This window comes from Lissotriton helveticus, chromosome 8 (genome assembly GCF_964261635.1).
Source record: "Lissotriton helveticus chromosome 8, aLisHel1.1, whole genome shotgun sequence".
Taxonomy (NCBI): Eukaryota; Metazoa; Chordata; class Amphibia; order Caudata; family Salamandridae; genus Lissotriton; species Lissotriton helveticus.
In genome coordinates this window covers 222633361-222651189 of record NC_136069.1, presented here as the reverse complement: position 1 = coordinate 222651189, position 17829 = coordinate 222633361, and the positions used below count along the sequence as shown (strand labels likewise).

The 17829-nt window shown below is 45.5% G+C and overlaps 1 protein-coding gene across 1 annotated transcript in view; it reads right to left on the bottom strand.

Moving 5' to 3' along the window:
- Window positions 1-17829, bottom strand: part of DEUP1 (deuterosome assembly protein 1) — a 444549-nt gene that overhangs the window by 44834 nt on the left and 381886 nt on the right. Inside the window, 1 exon segment of the mRNA XM_078658866.1 lies at window positions 985-1264. Coding sequence (XP_078514992.1) covers window positions 985-1264 — 280 coding nt within the window.

Genomic DNA, 17829 nt, shown 5'->3' with positions numbered 1-17829 from the left:
TGGAAGCTACTGTGGTCTATGACCTTTGCAACTCTCCACGTTCTAATGTCTGTTGCGGAGATGTACACATGGCCAGTGCAATGGGTTGGGCTGTTTAGGTCCCAGTGAACACATCCAGGCCAAGGGTAACAGCTGGATGCTAAACTCATGTAGATGTGGCCTTCAGTTTTATGAAAAGCATGGCTGTCTCAACTCATGACCAACCCTGCCAAACAACGAATCAGGCTAACTAACGTCTCGCGGTCTCAGCTCTCCGTGACACCTGGCGAACCAATGAGTGAGGGCCATGCAGATGATGTCCCTTCCATAGTACATAATTATACAGCACAGAGCCCGCTGCAAGCATATTTTTTAGTGGTCTTCCAAGTTTAGTTCCAGCAACTAAACAGTAGAGTTCAGGCATTTCTGACTGGCAGAGGCACTAGATGGTGATGTAATGGAGCCCGATGGATATGACACAAGCAGCATTCAGGTGAAGTACGATATGCTATTAAATAGGAGTATTTGCAATTCCAAGTCATTTGCCACAAACAAATCATGGTAGGCAGTTTTTTATCCCTGTTAACCAACTGGTGAAAACAGGGCCCGATTCAGATCTTGGTCAACGGGTTACTCCGTCACAACGATGACGGGTATCCCATCCTCCGAAATTCAAATCCCATTATATCTTATGATGGAGCAATACGTTAGCCAAGTTCTAAATCAGGCACAAAGCTTTCTGTTTTCAGACCTGAATCCTTATTGAATTCTAAATGGGAAATCTTACGAGCAAAGGTCTAAATTGGGTGCGTCACCCTTGTAAAAATACGTGCTGTATTTTCCATATATTCAATACCAATTATTTGACAGTTGATTTGACAATAGCTTCTGCTTAGTACACACGAACAAAGCTGATTACTTGTTGTAAAGGATGGATAAGTAAGTGAAACATTTATACAACCCACTAATACGCCATGCAATGTCAAACAAGAAGACCCTACTCACCGGTGGGCTGCTGTCCCCTTTACTGTACAGAGAATCCATCAGAATGTTTGACATGTCAATCTCCGAAGGCAGGCTCCTCTGGTGGCGCTGATCCCCAGCAGCTGTAAATGAGGGTATGTGGTCCACGGCTGGATCTCCGCAGATGCTGAGTCTCTCCGACGAGGAAGACATGCCACTGGGGCTTACGTTACCTTCACTTCCCAGAGCACTGTCTTTGGTGGTATGGTACCTGAGATTCATTAGACTGTCCATCAGCCATTCATTTTGATGTTCAAAAAGTCTATAGAAAAGTTATAAAAAAAAATGTTATTCATTGGATTATGGAGAGAATTAAGCTACTTATAAAGTGCGATCAGTTACTTCTATGGAATTGTCCCAGGGCAATAATGGAACCCCGAGAGCACCAGTTCAATACACACATACCCTATTTATGAATGAGCAAAAATACGCTAGTACAAAAAGATGGTGGAAACTGAACTATCAGGGATGGAGCTCCATATAAAAAAAAGGCTTCAGCGATTAGCCATTGTAGGCAAACAGGAATATTGTAATCTGTTTTCTAAAAGTCAGAAGGTTTGGTTGAGGATGAATGACTACTGGCTTTGCCTGATCCTTTCTTGACATTATTGTATTGCTAATGTATTCCATTGTGCTTTTACGGTCTATTTTTAATTATTATTGAATAACGTTTTTTTTAATTTAAATTTGACTTTGACTAGTGGCAATGAGTTCTACATCTTCCTGGTGGTAACAGCCAACAAACGGTCCCTGGTTTGGCTTTCCTGGATTCTGGGTCATGACTTGAGAGTGATGTTTGGATGTTAGTTCTCAAGAGGTAGCACTTTAGGAGAAACGTGAAGTCATAATGGTGGCCTGACATGGACTGTGAATCGTTTTGTGGCAAAGACACAGCGCTTTGATCAGGCATATTGGAGTCCAGTGCAAATGTTGTTGATGCTGTGAAATAGGTGGATCTCTTCTGAGGCCCAAGATTATTCTTGCAGCTGCGTTTTGAAAAAGGCGAACATGAGGGATCAGATATGTGGGGGCTTCACAAGTAGGGAGTTTCAGTAATCCATTCTGGGTTGCAAAGAGAGCTCGAACAAGTCCTTTCTGACAGAGAAAGGGATATGCTGAATTATTCTGATTATATGTAGCATCAGTCAATATTTGTTATGAGCATAAAACTACTTAATATTAGACTGAACACCATTTTAACAATACATACACAAAACATCAGTGCATGGCAGGGGCCCAAGGTACAGTTAGATCACTTAACATTAACTGGCAAATTTTAGTGTTTTAATGTTTTTAAATGTTAGTTTTAAATAACAGTTCTGCACCTAACTATAATGTTCCTTTAACCTTTGTTTTTTTTAATGAACATCTAAGTTTAATTTAACATAAGCTAAGATCCTATTACTATACCTAACTTTAATGTCACTTTTACCTTTGGTTTTGTCAATGATTTTCTGTTTTTGTAATGTAAGGGAAGATCATACTACCATACTGAACTATAATGACTCTTTACCCTTTGTTCTTTTCAGCGCTTTTCTGTTTTTTTATTGTATTCGGTCAACACCCCACGCACGCGCATGCCTATGCTCAGCGAGTGTTGGCCAAAACCAGTGACACCTGTGCGGCCGACCCCCCGTCTGTATGGCCTTTGGCTGAGTGCAGTGGGTGGTGTGTTGGCCCCAGGACCTGGCCATGCCCTCTGCCCTAATACCCCTATGGGTGCAAAACCTCCCTACCCATGTGGATAGTAAGGAATTGACCGCACGCCATGACCTATTCCCACTGCTGACCGACAACCCATCACTGTCCATGATCTTCAGTAGCGCGCAGCCATACGCTAACCCTGAAACAACTTGCTGCAAGCCACCAACCCCCACTGTGCACAGACTATAACCTGCACAGTGAGGGTTGGCTCCAGTTCTGCTGCTCCAGCCCCTCCCGTCCACTCTGCAATGTCAGTGTGCTGCCCCTAACCTTCCCATCTACCATCCATTGTCATAGTACTGCCTCTGTGCCCCCGCCTGCCCTCCATAGTAGGCTTGCTGTCCTTGCCCCTCTTGCCTGTCCACTGTTGTCCAAATGCTGCTCCTGACCCTCCTGCTGGCCCTGCATGGTCAGCTTCCTGTCCCTGCCCTCTCCGGCCTGTCCGCCATTGCCCATGTGCTGCACCTGCCCACCGCTGCCTGCCCTCCAGTCTCTGTGATTTACGACTGCCTCCCTCTTGCTTGCCCTCTATGGCCAGCTTGCTGACCCTGCAGATTCCAGCCTGCTCTGTGATCAGCTTCCTGTCCCTGCCCTCTCCGGCCTGTCCGCCATTGCCCATGTGCTGCACCTGCCCACCTCTGCCTGCCCTCCATTCTCTGTGATTTACTCCTACCTCCCTCTTGCTTGCCCTCTATGGTCAGCTTGCTGGCCTTGCAGATTCCTGCCTGCTCTGTGATCAGCTTGCTGGCCCTGCCCCACTCCTGCTTGGCCTCTGTTGTCCAAGTGCTGCTCCTGCCGCCTGCCCTCCATTATCCATATGAGCCTCCTGCTCCCCTCCCGCTTTCTGCGGTCAGCCTGCTGCCTCTGCCACTTCTGTCTACCCTCAACTGCCCATGTGCTGCCCCTGCTCCCCTCCGGCCTTCCCTGCGTAGTCAGCTTGTTTCCCTGCACCCACTTCTGCCTGCCCTTGTTTCTTTGTGTGCTGCCCCTGCCCCCTCTTGTCTTTCCTCCATGGTCAGCTTGCTGCCACTGCTCATTCTGGTCTGGCCTTTCGAGTACATTTGCTGCTCCTGCCCCACCTTTGCCTGCCCTCTGCTCCTCGTGTGCCACCATGGCCCCAACCCACCTGCTCTCCATATCAGCTTGCTGACCCTGCTCATTTTGGCCTGCCCTCTGTGATATGTTTGCTGCCCTGCCCCCACCACACTGCCCTCTATTGTCCATGTTATGCCCTTGTACCCTACGTTTAACTTGATGCCCCTGTCCATTGCAGCCACTGCCCTCCATAGTCAGCTTGCTGCTCCTTGGCCCCACCGGCTTCTCCTCCATACTCAGTGTGCTGGCCTGCCACTGTTCAGCTGCCCTCTGTGGTCAACTTGCTGCCCTGGCCCTCTCTCCCTCTCTCCCTCCTGCCCTCCTTGTTCCTTTATGCCACCCCTGCCCCTCCGCAAGGTCTTTATTGTCTTTGTGCTCCCCCACATCTTACCGGACTGGTTGTTTTGTTTTAATGATTACATCTGCACTTCAGTGGCAATAAAACTTTTTTAAAATTGGTTTTGTATATTCTCTAGGACTAAAGAAATCATCAATGAATGGTCATGCTGGGTACCCAAGCCCCGCATTATTATTTATTTTTTTACTTTGGGGGTCCCTTTGGAATCCCTCCACATGTTCCATGGGGTCACGGTGTGCCCACCCTAATTCCTTAAAGGCTATATTAAATTTTTTTCAGGACTCATGGACCAAGTCTCCAAGTCCTGTAAATGCTGCGGCAACATTTTGTTTCTTGCTGAAGCCAGCCAATCAAATCCCTCGGTACATCATTACCGGTATAGGTAATGCGGTTCTGAAAAGATCCGAGGGAGAAAAAGCTCCTAGGGCTAATCAGAAGGTCCCAGACTAGAGTACCTGACGAATTCCAGCAAGACCAACCTTCCAGATATATCTATTTTTTTAGCCCCTTCAAGCCTGCCCGAGCACCTCTTAAATACAAATGTCTCATAAACCCAATCATAAAAAGTACGCTTTCGTAGTACAGTTCATGCTTTTTGCCAAATTAGGTGCAAATCTGTTCGGACATTTTTTGCAGCAGAAATTTCCTATGGGAATTATAATGTAACATGAATGTTTTGAAATCCACATTTTTTCTTAGCCCCTACTTGACAGATTTGCACAAACCTTTCCAGTAAGGAGCTGAAGTGAATGAAATACATTTTTACATGTTGAATACATTATCTTTATTCGGCAAATTAATCACCATAAAAGAAATACATATGCATATACATTTACCAATTCTCCATAAAAATTATTAAAACGAATAAAAGAAGAGGTACACGACAGTCACTAGTTTGCTACCAGCGAATGCAGCATTAGACCGTTGGGACCCCCGGTCGCAGTTTCAGTAATCTGGAGCGCGTCAACCACGCACTACCCAAGAATTTTGCCACCCCGCAAATCATGATGGAAGATGAAGTGTTCGTAGAAAGTACACGTAGTGCCTGGCTATGACACCTCAGCCTCAGTTCCCTGCAGACCGGTTTCAACCAAAGTTTCCGCGCCCCTTTGTAAGCTGGGCAGGCAAAAAATAAATGGGCCACAGACTCCTTTGGTGCCACACAGCCAGGGCATGAACGCAGGGGGGCACCAGAGTTTGACCACCTCACCGTGAAATCATGCACCGGAAGCGTCCCATATCGCAGTTTTAGATATAGCGCTCGATCTAGAGGTTTAGTTATCAGGTCGAGTAAGGGCTCCAATTTTCTCACACATTTAAATAACAAAAATTGATCCGTGAGTGAGCCCCCATCCGCAACCCTCAGCGCATTACTCTGTACCCAGTCCCAATATAGCTTTTTGATCACTTCCTTGGGTGGTGGCGATTGTGACTCCCATGCATCCCTTAGCCCCAGGTTAAGAGCCAGGTCTTTCAATCTATTCAACCATCCTATTTTTTTTTTACCCGTGTCCAGTAGCAGAAGATCATCCAGCCCTTCAGCATATTTTGCAAGCTCCGCAGTTCTTCTCAAACGAGTCCAAAAGAGCAATGGGCGTAGCCTTACCAAGTCCTTTAGTGCTCTTCTGCCCAGATCTAGTCTCAGGGGGATCAGTGGGGTGGAAGTAGGAAGAGCCACCACCTTCCTTAGAAAATTGTTTTCCGCTGTCGATAGTTCAGAAACATTTTCAAACCCCCAGAGTTCAGAGCCATATAATGCCGCAGGAAGAATCTGGCCCTCATAAATGGCCATGGCGGGGGAGACAGGTTTACTACGTGATTCACGGAGCTCCCTCAAAGTCACCCCAGATACTCTTTGGAGACTGAGTAGCATTTTGGCCAAATGACTCTTCCAGGTCATGCGACTGTTTATCCGGACACCAAGATAATCAAAAGACTCAACCAACTCCAGAGGAACGCCATTGAGCAGAAAATTATTTTTGAATCTTTTGGAGGGGGAGAGTGCCATCAATTTAGTTTTTGAAGTGTTAATGGTTAAGCCTCGGATGGTACAGAAGGAGCTAAACCGGTTCAAGAGTTTTTGCAGACCCACTGGGGATTTAGAGATTAATAAGGTGTCGTCGGCGAAGAGTAAGGTGGGGATTCTTTCCCCCGCCAGGGATGGGGCATCCGCCTCCTCCCCCTTCAGATGGTCCACCACTCCATTCACGAATAGGGAGAAAAGGGTCGGAGCCATAACGCAGCCCTGGCGTACTCCTCTCCTCACAGGGACCCTATCTGTTAACTGTCCCTGGGATCCCCATCTGACCCTCGCGTAATTCCCCTCGTGGAGCTTTACGATTAGGTTAAGGAGACCACTGGGAAATCCCATCTCCCCTAGGATTTTCCATAATTTTGCGCGAGGGACCAGGTCGAAAGCTGTTTTGAGATCTATAAAGGCCATATATAACTGCCTTTCTTGATGGTCACTGCCTTCCAATAGATTACAAAAAAGCGAAAGACCTGGTCCATCGTCCCTACCTTTCTTCTAAAACCCGCTTGTAGGTGGGAAAGAATACTGGCCTCCTCCATCCAATCTCCTACTCTTGAGATGATGACCCTGCCAACCACTTTCTGAATTATGTCTATCAAACTGATAGGTCTGTAGTTTGCAGGGTCCTCTCTTGCCCCCTTCTTGAACACGGTCACTACCTCTGCACCTTTCCAAGAATCTGTCACCTGGTGGCCCCTAGTAATCAAATTCATTATTATGGCTATTAATTTGGCCCAGGCCTGTGGCTCCACTATCAACAGATCTCCAGGAATCCCATCCTGCCCGGCTGCTTTCTTGGGGGTTAGATGTCTAATCGCCGCCTCTACCTCTGTGGTCGTAAATGGAAGGTCGTCCACCCCTAAGGAGTCCCCCTCACCCAAACTATCTGCCCCAGGGCTGGCTGTTTCCTCAATGCCTCCATACAGGGATGAGAAATGATCAAACCATTGCTGACTAGTTATGTGTGCAGCCAATGGTTGCGATTTCCTCTGTCTAGTCCTATTAATCAAGTCCCAAAAAAGGTTCGGGTTCCTACTACTCACGGCATTGGATAGGTCCTGCCAATGCTGTTCCTCCCACTCGCGCTTGGCCACTGATAATACTTTCAGGTAATCCTTCCTGGCCGCTCTAACCAGCAGAGGATCCCCAGAAATCAGGGCTATTGTCAAGTTTTTCCTTTTACCCTTACACTGGTCAGTATACCAAGGTTTATTGAGAGTGGGGGGTGTAACAGTAGCCCTATTGCTTTTCCCTTTCGAGGTAAAAAATTGACCAACATGATTTATTGTGGCTTTGTAAACAGAATCAAGGGAGGGGTAAGGAAGCCTACTAATCTGGTCTTCACCAATCCAGACCTCCAGATCTGAAGACAAGCGCTCTACCAAAGATTTAATGGCCCCTAGATCGTCCTCCTTAAGTTTAGCCTTATCCCATTTCAGTCTGCGATTGTTATTATATGGGATAACCTCTTTAGATGTTTTTGAGGTGACTTTCGCCCTCCTGTCTTTTAGGGTAACCCAGTTAAACTTGCAACACAGGGGATTGTGGTCGCTATCCTGACTTGGGTAGACCTCCATATCAATAAGGTCTGCCCAGAAACTAACATCCATTAGGATGTAGTCAATTTAGATGTTTTTGAGGTGACTTTCGCCCTCCTGTCTTTTAGGGTAACCCAGTTAAACTTGCAACACAGGGGATTGTGGTCGCTATCTTGACTTGGGTAGACCTCCATGAATGAAATACTATGTCGTGATGTTCACTAACACAAGAATATATTTTGAAATTAGAACACATTTGTAACTCAGGAAGCTACATTCTAATACCAGAACATGATGTGTCCCAATGAGTGAAAAATCAAACATCATTTTGTAGAACATGATGTTCACACAACTCCTGTACATTGATTTGTAAACTTTAGAAGATTTTAAACAAAAGGAAAAACTTTTACACTGAGGCCATGTCATTACTGGGCAGATGGATCTTGCAAACCCATATGTTATCACTTATGGCAATAGTTTTTGTAAGCTGGACCAATTCATCCAACTCTTGGGCTGTATGTCAGAATATAGAGGAGACAAATATTGTCCTATAAAAACATTTCAGCCAAAATAACAACAACCAAATATTGCCCAGACGTGGGTCCCGTGCTCTCCATGCCACTGGAATCAAGCTGAAAGCCTGAAACTGGTCCTAGGATGCTTGTTTCCAGTCCAGGGAGGACCTGGCCTGGCAGTTCGGGCTGGACTGTTTCCATTGGGTGCAGGGTTAAGACTGATTTGCATATGGCAGTGTCCAAACTGGAATGGCAATGTGAGCAAAAAACGATGGATTTAGGCCCATGTCTCTGTACTGGTGTGGATGTATGACATTGTTCTGCATTCTGTCCATCAATTGTTCTTTTTGCATCAACTAAATATTTGCCACAATACATGCTACATGGTTAATTCAGCATACATGAGCAGTCAATATGGTCCTCCCTTCCCACCTTAGTTGTGTTCTGTCATTCAACCTGTACCAGTGTACCAGCAAGTGCAACAAGCAATGGCAAAGCCTATAGGTATAGCCTTTGCCAATAGTTTTTAGCTATTTTGCACATGCTCCAAGTTAGATTGGTAACTGAAAAGAAAAGAAAATGTGCAAAAGCATTTGGGGGAAGTAAAATGGGGCTGAAGCCAGAGATGACACAGGGGACTGGAAGGTGCAGTAGGGGGCACAATCTATACAGGGAGTGAGGGGGAAAGGATAAGGTGAGAAAGAGAAGTGGAGCACTAGGGTGGGGAAGGAAACAGGCAAAAAAGAGCAATGCGGAGCTGAAAGGGTAAGCACATGAGTAAGAAAGCAACATGAGTGGGGGAGAAGCACAGAAGCAAGAGAGAGGAATACTGGAGCACAGCAGAGGGGGAGGGGGAAAGAAGTAAATGCGGGAGACAGGTGTAAAACATGTGTAGTCTCATGGAGTGCTTAAACCAAAAGAAAAAAGTAGTGCCCTATAAGTGGGCAGTGGAAGGACACAAGTAATGCAATTACGCTCCTGCAGAGGGACAAACACAAGATGAGAAAGGAAAGCCTACACACTAATGAATAACAAGCAAGCAAATGTGAACAGCAATGAACCAAGCTGTGGTAAGCAATGTGCAGGTTCTAACCTCATCGTAAGCTAACAATACATATCGCAACATACAGCGCATGCATTGTCCAGTAGGTGAGACCTAAAAAGGGCACTTCCTTCTTTGTAAGACTAAAATATATCTCTGTCAAAAGTAGATGACGATATATACCTCACTCTAGATTATCTGCATTCATGCTGGGTCCTTGTCTTCAATTTAAGGGAAGTGACATTGCCCAGCCTTTTTTAATGAAGAGCATAATGCGTTAGAACATGTGTCAATGGCCCAATCGAAATACCAGTAGTGGTACTGCATATGTGTATTGGTCTGTGCAAGTTTGTGGCAAGCCAAGAAAGAGTGACAGAAACTTGTCTGAACTGTACAATGTAGATATGGATCATGACCCCATGGTGGGCATCCTATGTGTAGATGGAAATGATCTATCATTCGAAAGTAAAGTGTTTCCATCAAAGACATGCCTATCTGAAACTACTGATGGGTTTATAGCAGGATTTGACACACACCTCGTTTCCAGATTGTGCTGTCTGGAATGATAAAATGTACCATAAGCCCCCCGGAATCACGAGGAACTAAGCAAATTGGTATGCTCAAATGGTATCCACTGCAGCCTCTTACAGAGGGTTTTTCTTATCATGCCATTTGCCTTAGATGGTACGAAAAGAGGGTTTGTGATTGGGTATGATTTATATTTTATTTAGCTAACTTTCTTTACTTGTGTCAGTTAATGACTGTGTGCATGGAGACAATCCTGCAATACATGGATTCTTGAATCATACCTCTGGTGGAAACCAGATATGTACTCTTTCTTTTAGAAGGGCAGAGAGTCTCATTGTCACCTGTGATAGGCTGAAGATGCGTTTCTGACCAATAGGCTGTTGCCGCTGGCACTTTATGGAAGAGGAGGAGTCAGTGTGTTATACTTGAGCTGAAAATCCTAATGTAATTTCCTGGACAATGCCGAATCGGTAGAAGCGTGCTTTCAGATTTCGCTAGATTTTTTAGGTAGTCTCAATCTAGTTTTAAAATGAGGGAATAGCAACCTAAAGGGCAATGCCCTGAATGCTGTTGTACTTGGGTGACTAGAAAGTAAATACGTATAACACGGACAACCTCAGACTTAAAAAAGGATGGTGGGGCTGAGAAACCTTGCAGAGATACCCTGATGTTAAGATGTGCAATCCATTGAGGTCCAGACATATATTCCTGAATGTTAATTGTTATTTAAGCAAGAGGCAGTGCAACATTTCCCCCAATAGGTGTATTGGATGTGGCCTCTCTTGCCAAACGTGAGTAGGCAGCATAATGTGCCCACTTGTGAGAGTAGCTGTTCTCTGTTTTTTGAAAGCGGCGCAAATGTTGTTTAAAGGAGTCCGATTGGCTTTTTAGAAATCCGAGCGCCAAACCAATATTGTGTGAGAGGTGCAGGACTGAGAGAACATCCAGAGATGGAAAACATGTTCTTTGAGGTAAAAGATGAAAAGAATGTCCAATAAAATAATATTTGTTCTGGAATAATGGTAAAGGACGTCCAACCACATACTGTTTGTTTGGAAAAGGGGATGGAAAGGGATGAGCTAACAATAAGCAAAAAGGATGGGAAGATGAAGAGAAAAGGGACAGACATAAGGATGTCGTGGAGAGACCAGGAGGAAGGAGATGGGCTGTAGAGATGCAATGGCAAAATATAAAGGGAGGAAAGAGTTCAGTAGATTAAGGGTAAGATTGATTGAGATAAGAGTAGGATGCAGCTAGGAGAGAGGAACAGAGGAGACCGAAGAATTGGGGAGAAAGGGAAAAAAAGGGAGTGAAAAGAGAAAATTGGGAAAGGGAGGAAGGAGGTAAGGATGACTCAGAGGTAGGAGCAAGGGATAAGGAGGAGAGATGTTATGAGAGAGTCCTGAGGTGTGAGTGGCCCACTGCACTCTAATTATGGATGTCTTTTTTACTTCCCTAGGAAGTAGAGGGCTCATTTTCCTTTTTAGGGCTCGGCCTACGTCACCACTTCGTCAGAAGTGGGGCGGAGCTCCGAGCCGTATTGCTACGGGGCTCAGAATAGTGAAGTAAAAATTCCTCACTGCGCGAGATTTTTCCGTAGTTTATTTTGGCATCTGCATGCTAATTGGTCCTCGCAGTGCTGTGTTTCTAGTAGCCTTCACGCAATAGGCCATATGGATTTTAGTTTGTGCACTTCCTGCATATTCTGTGCGGTTACGCGCAGGGGAGTGCAATAAATTGTCAATTACGAGCTGTCAGGGTGCCGAGGTAATTGAACCCAGATGTTCGGGCGCGTTCACCAGTCTGCAGTGAGTTTGGTGGGCGCGCGTTCGTCTGCATCCTTTCAGGTGTAAGTGTTGGCCTTTGAAGAGCTGGCTTGGTCGTGCGCCGACAATGAGACACACAGTCTTCATTACCCCACAAAGTATGTAAGTGCGTTTGTATTGGAGACAGTAACGTCCAGGTACGAAAACGGAATTCTTTTCACTGGCTTACGAACAGTCCCACATTTTGCCGCATTCTCCTCATCTCATCAAAGGGGCTCATGTCTTGTTCAGCAAAAAAACAAAAACCTCTGAGAGCAGGAATGTGTTTCTGCATGGAGGGTCCGAGCAGCCGTGTTGCAACAGTTGTGCTTTTGTGTCTAACCTTGGGCCTCATGACAAGTAGTTTGATTTTAGGTGCAGGGATACACAGGCACTGCTCACACACACAAACACTGTTGACACACACGGACACTGCTCACACACACAGGCACTTCTCACAGACACCGGCACTGTGCGCACACATAGGCACTGTTCACACACACAGGCAGTACATACACACACAGGCTGCTCACACACACCGGCACTGCGCGCACACATAGGCACTGTTGACACACACAGGCACTACATACACACACCGGCACTGCGCACACACACAGGCGCACTGATCACTCACAGGCACTGTTCACACACAGGCATTGTCCACACACAGGCACTGTTCACACACAGGCACTGTTCACACACAGGCACTGTTTACGCACACAGACACTGCTCACAAACACATACACTGCTCACACACACAGGCACTGTTCACACACACAGGCACTGTTCACACACACACAGGCTGCTCACACACACCGGCACTGCGCGCACGCATAGGCACTGGTCACAGTGACTGCAGTGTGTGAGTGTGCAGGGTAAACAGTGTGAGTGTGCAGGGTGAACAGTGTGTAGTGAGTGCAGAGTGAGTGCGAGAGTTACTGTGAGTGCAGAGTGAGTGCGAGAGTGACAGTGAGTGCAGAGTGAGTGCGAGAGTGACAGTGAGTGCAGAGTGAGTGCGAAAGTGACAGTGAGTGCAAAGTGAGTGCGAGAGTGACAGTGAGTGCAGAGTGACAGTGAGTGCAGAGTGACAGTGAGTGTAGAGTGACAGTGAGTGCAGAGTGAGTGCAGAGTGACAGTGAGTGCAGACTGACTGCAGAGTGAGTGTGACTGCAGAGTAGCAGTGACTGCAGAGTGACAGTGACTGCAGTGTGTGAGTGTGCAGGGTAAACAGTGTGAGTGTGCAGGGTGAACAGTGTATAGTGAGTGCAGAGTGAGTGCGAGAGTGAGTGTGAGTGCAGAGTGAGTGCGAGAGTGAGTGCAGAGTGAGTGCGAGAGTGACAGTGAGTGCAGAGCGAGTGCGAGAGTGACAGTGAAAGTGCAGAGTGACAGTGAGTGCAGAGTGAGTGCAGACTGACTGCAGAGTGAGTGTGACTGCAGAGTAACAGTGACTGCAGAGTGACAGTGACTGCAGTGTGTGAGTGTGCAGGGTAAACACTGTGAGTGTGCAGGGTAAACAGTGTGAGTGTGCAGGGTGAGCAGTGTGTAAGTGTGCAGGGCGACAGTGTGTGAGTGTGCAGGATGAACAGTGTGTGACTATGCAGGGTGAACATTGTGAGTGTGCAGGGTGAGCAGTGTGTGAATGTGTAGGGGCAGTGTGTGAGTGTGCAGGAAATGAACACTCAAACTAAGTCCACCACACACATACATAACACCACACACATAAGACCACACACACCATACACACACCACACACACATACACCACACACACACCACACACACACACACACACACACACCACACACACACACACCATACACACACCACACACACATTCACCACACACACAACACACACACAAACCACACACACCTCACTCTCTCAACACCACACACTCGTCACCACTCACCACAACACACTCACCACCACACACTCACCCCCCCAGGCTCACCCCCACAGACTCACCACCACACACTCCCCACTACACACAAAACAACACACACAACAACACATCCCCAGCCGTCAATGAATGCTTTCACCAGGCACAAACACCAACAACCATCAATGTACGCTTTCACCAAAAACAAACACGACCATGCATCAGTGCCGTTAAACACCCACGCACACAACAAACAATGTCAGTGCAACTTTCACCAAACACACACACACACCAACAGCTGACAGTGCACCAGCCACTCTTTCAATTGGCACAATCATCAACAGCTGTCAGTGCACCCTTTCACCAACCACATGCATTACCATCCAGCTCTGTACGCTTGACAGCCACACTCAGTAACATCTCTTACTGCACGCTACCACCAGTCATACACACCTCAAGCCACAACTACACGCTTCCACCAAACACACACAACAACAGCCATCACTGCACAATTCCTACAGGCACACACATCCACCACCCATCAATGCACACACCAATTGATAACGCATCCACCAATTAATATTGTACCTATCGCAGTATGCTGCACTTTACCTTTTAAAGATAATGCGTTAAAGTGCAGCATACCACCATTGATAACATTCCAATCCAACACACATATCTCCAACACACACCACATGCTTCCACTCCAAAACACATGCCTAAGACACATTGCCATTTACAATGCCATTATCTCTAACTCAAACAAACCCGAGCCCTAATGCATTCCTAATGCTTGTTTGCATTACAGCCCATGGCATTCTTGGTACAGCACTGTTTGGATAGGCACTGAGGCAGATGCTTGAGAGGTCACCTATAGGCAGTCAATCTGTTTGTTAAAGGGAGACATTAGTTATTTTACATAGCTGAGGCGAGGAAGCACTCAAAGAGTATGTGGGCTGCTGGCCAAGCTAGTTGCAGCAAATCTTGAGTAGTTATTTTTGATGAATCTGTAACTGGTCTTTATTCGCTGCCATTTGTGCTAAATTATAGCTGCGGGACTGTATGCGGCACTCTATGCTGTATTATTGGCAGTCATTTATTCACTCAAAACTTTGATTTCTCTGTTATTATGTTTCATTTGCCAGATATCTTCCCACTAATAAAATGTTGGGGGAGTGTTTAACCTCTCTTGCAGATGTGGGAAGGACAACAAACAGCAGACACAGTAGAACCTGTTGGAGGCTTCATCCTGCCAGGACTATGTTTATGGGGTGGGGGGTAAATGGTCCAATGATGAGGCTTAAGAGGTAGGAGGTGGTTGACAACGGTAGGTGTATATGAGGCAATGCCAAAGTTCGCTTAGAGGCAAAAGTAAGGGTGTAAATTCACAATCCTCTGCAACCGGAAATAGTTTTTCCACCCTAGTCTATTGCAAGACTGCGTCATTTTAGCGGTAGGCAGGTGGTGGCCTGCAGTGGTTTTTGTCCCTACATTATCTTTGATAGCGAGAGGAGAGGGGTTCACGTCGCCCTTGATTGCATGCTTTACAAAGTCAACTCACTGCACCAAAATCATTAGAAAAAAAATGTGTTCTGGTCACCGTGGTCCAACACAGAGCAGGAGTAGGATAGGGGATCTGAAGTGGAGTCAACATAAACGCTATGACAGGAGGCATGCATCAGGCATGCAAGAGAGGAACTGAAGTCTCCTCTCATGCCGGCTCAACCACTGTCTCAAGTCGTCTCAAGACTGTAAATGAATTACCCTGACTGTGCACCTACACAGCGAATCAGGGCGATTTTACAACTTATATTAAATCATCCAACCTACCTGACAAAGCACAGCAAGAGGCGACTGGATACAAAAATCAAGGGCTACATTTACTATGATTTTGTGTCAGGTGTCACTTTTAGTAAATTCAAAGTAATGCAACACAGCACATATCACTATGCGTTGGGTAGGCGTTACATAGTTGGAGCATGGACATTCCATGCATACCCCACTTTTTTGGTGCAAACCCATAGTTACGGAGGCTTGTAAAGCGGGCATTGTGCCAAAATTATCCAACTACTCAATGAAAGCATACTGACGAGAAATATACTATCCCTCATTACTTCCTCTTTCCTTGCGTGCTGCCTTTTGCAGCACACGTGGAAAGAGCAGTATGTCTCTTTTGATTGTTTTTGTGTAGAATCCTGCCCGTAACACCGGCACCCTTGCACTATGGTGGAAGAATGCCTGCCTTTCTGCTAGGCTGCACACAGTGCGCCAGCACAAGAAGCGAGAAATGCTTCATATCTTTGTAAATATGGAGCAGTTCTGGTCTCCCATTTGTGCAACGCGATGCATGAAATAATAATAAATATGCCCTAAAATGTTTTATGGGAAAGAGGAGCTTATATAGCAGGGAAGGAGACTAGCTTCCTTAGTGCTTTATATGCAGGTGTGTATGATGGAGCAAGGACTCGTAGAGAAGAGACTTGCTCGGAGCAATCCACTCCTTTAACTAACAAGTTATTAAAGTTGTTTTGTGTAAAATTAATGCTCACCACATGAATACGCAGGTTAGTGAAGCTTGCTTTTGTGTTTATTATAGAGAATAACATGAATGAAGGACTAATATCGCTCTCAGCGGGGTAATCTTTACTGCGCATGCGTCAACTGCATCTACGCAATATGACGAGCTATCGCTTGGAGGGAAATTCTTGCGCATAAACAGAAGACACTAAAATGGGGTCTAGAAGACTCGCGTGCATGGCATCTGCTTGTTTGAACTTAATCGAGTGGTTTTTACTAAAGCTAACGCCTTGATAAGTCTGATAAATAAACTGGGATCGAGTAGAGGTGGGTGGTATACAGTGCAACCATTTTATTTATGAAAGTAACATCTGTCTTTTGACTTTATCACTAGTGCGTATTTGGGCCTCTCATGTATAACTGAAGTAAGATGAGTAAAATGAAGACTGCGCATGTCCACTGTAAGTTAACCCGGAATGATGACACAGATATCGACCAGGAGTCAAGGTTGCAAAGTATTATACCCTGGGAACAGATGGTGAAAAGTTCAATGATGTGGACTTGTATTCAGACTGTTAAAATAATGTTGCAAATAAAATGTGAAAGCGAGTGTGAAATAAAATTATGAATAAAAATTAAGGGGATGGGTTTGTGAACAATGGTCAAACTGATTTAGATGACATGTAAGCATGGTGTGATGATCCCCTCCTTGCCTGATCAAATAGACCTCGTATTTTTACGATATTGAAACTTTAGTGGGAGGAACATGAAGAACGAAAGGTATAATTGAGATAGCTTTAGTTAGTTAGTTAGTTCGGGAGGATGACGAATTGCTGAGAGTTGAATCCAGATGCTGTGAGCTTGGAGTGGGAGATGCTGATGCTGGGAGAGATGTTGTGAGATGCTGATGAAGAGCCAAATGCAGAACCTTCTATCCTAATTTATTTGGGTTAGATAAGAAGATTGCGGAAGAATCTTGAGGCAGAAGATTGTGTCAGAGAGGGGTGCGATGCAGTTGTCGGTATTCTAGAGAGGTCAATTATCCTGCCCTGATTCCTGTTCTGAATTCTTTGTCTCCTGCCCTATCCCGGGGGACCCTCACCAGCCCTTTGGCCATAGGGTTGGTATTTCACACCATCCTTGGTAATTATATTTTTCGTATTATTTGCAGATGTTCTTTTCTCTCTGTCCTCTCCCTTTCTGGGCATTGATCATTGCATGACTCCAAAGTATGTGTTTAATGATTGATTAATTGAATTTCCTCTCCTAAGAATGATGGTGACTGCACTGTGTATTTGAGATGGTTCACATGCGTTTGAAATTTAGATAAAGATTTTGAACTTTTCCGAGTCTGTGGTTATTTATAATGAATAAAGAACAGTTACATTTATGTTAATTTTCACCAACAACTAGTTCAACTAATGGTCCGTTAACCAGAGGAAAGAACTTTTTGATCAGTGAAAGGTTAGTCAGGAGTATTAAATAACGAATCTTGAAAACTGTGGAAATTATAAACTTTGACTCCAGCGGTTTACTCAACTGTGTGTGTGTTAATTGGCCCAGGTGAGTGTATGGTAGTGGAGTATCTGTTGTTGTTAGTACGCCGCTGGATCATGTATACATATTTACAATATTTTGCAGGGAAACAAAGTTCTTAGGATTAGTGGTATGAGTGCCTGTTGTAAGATGAGGCTTCACTTCAGGCCCGTAAGTAGTGTGATGAGGCAGCTGGACAAGTGGTAAGGAAGACTTCAAATCAGAGCCTAAAATACTCTGACACGCCAAGCTGTTTTGACTGGCTTTAGTGTACATATG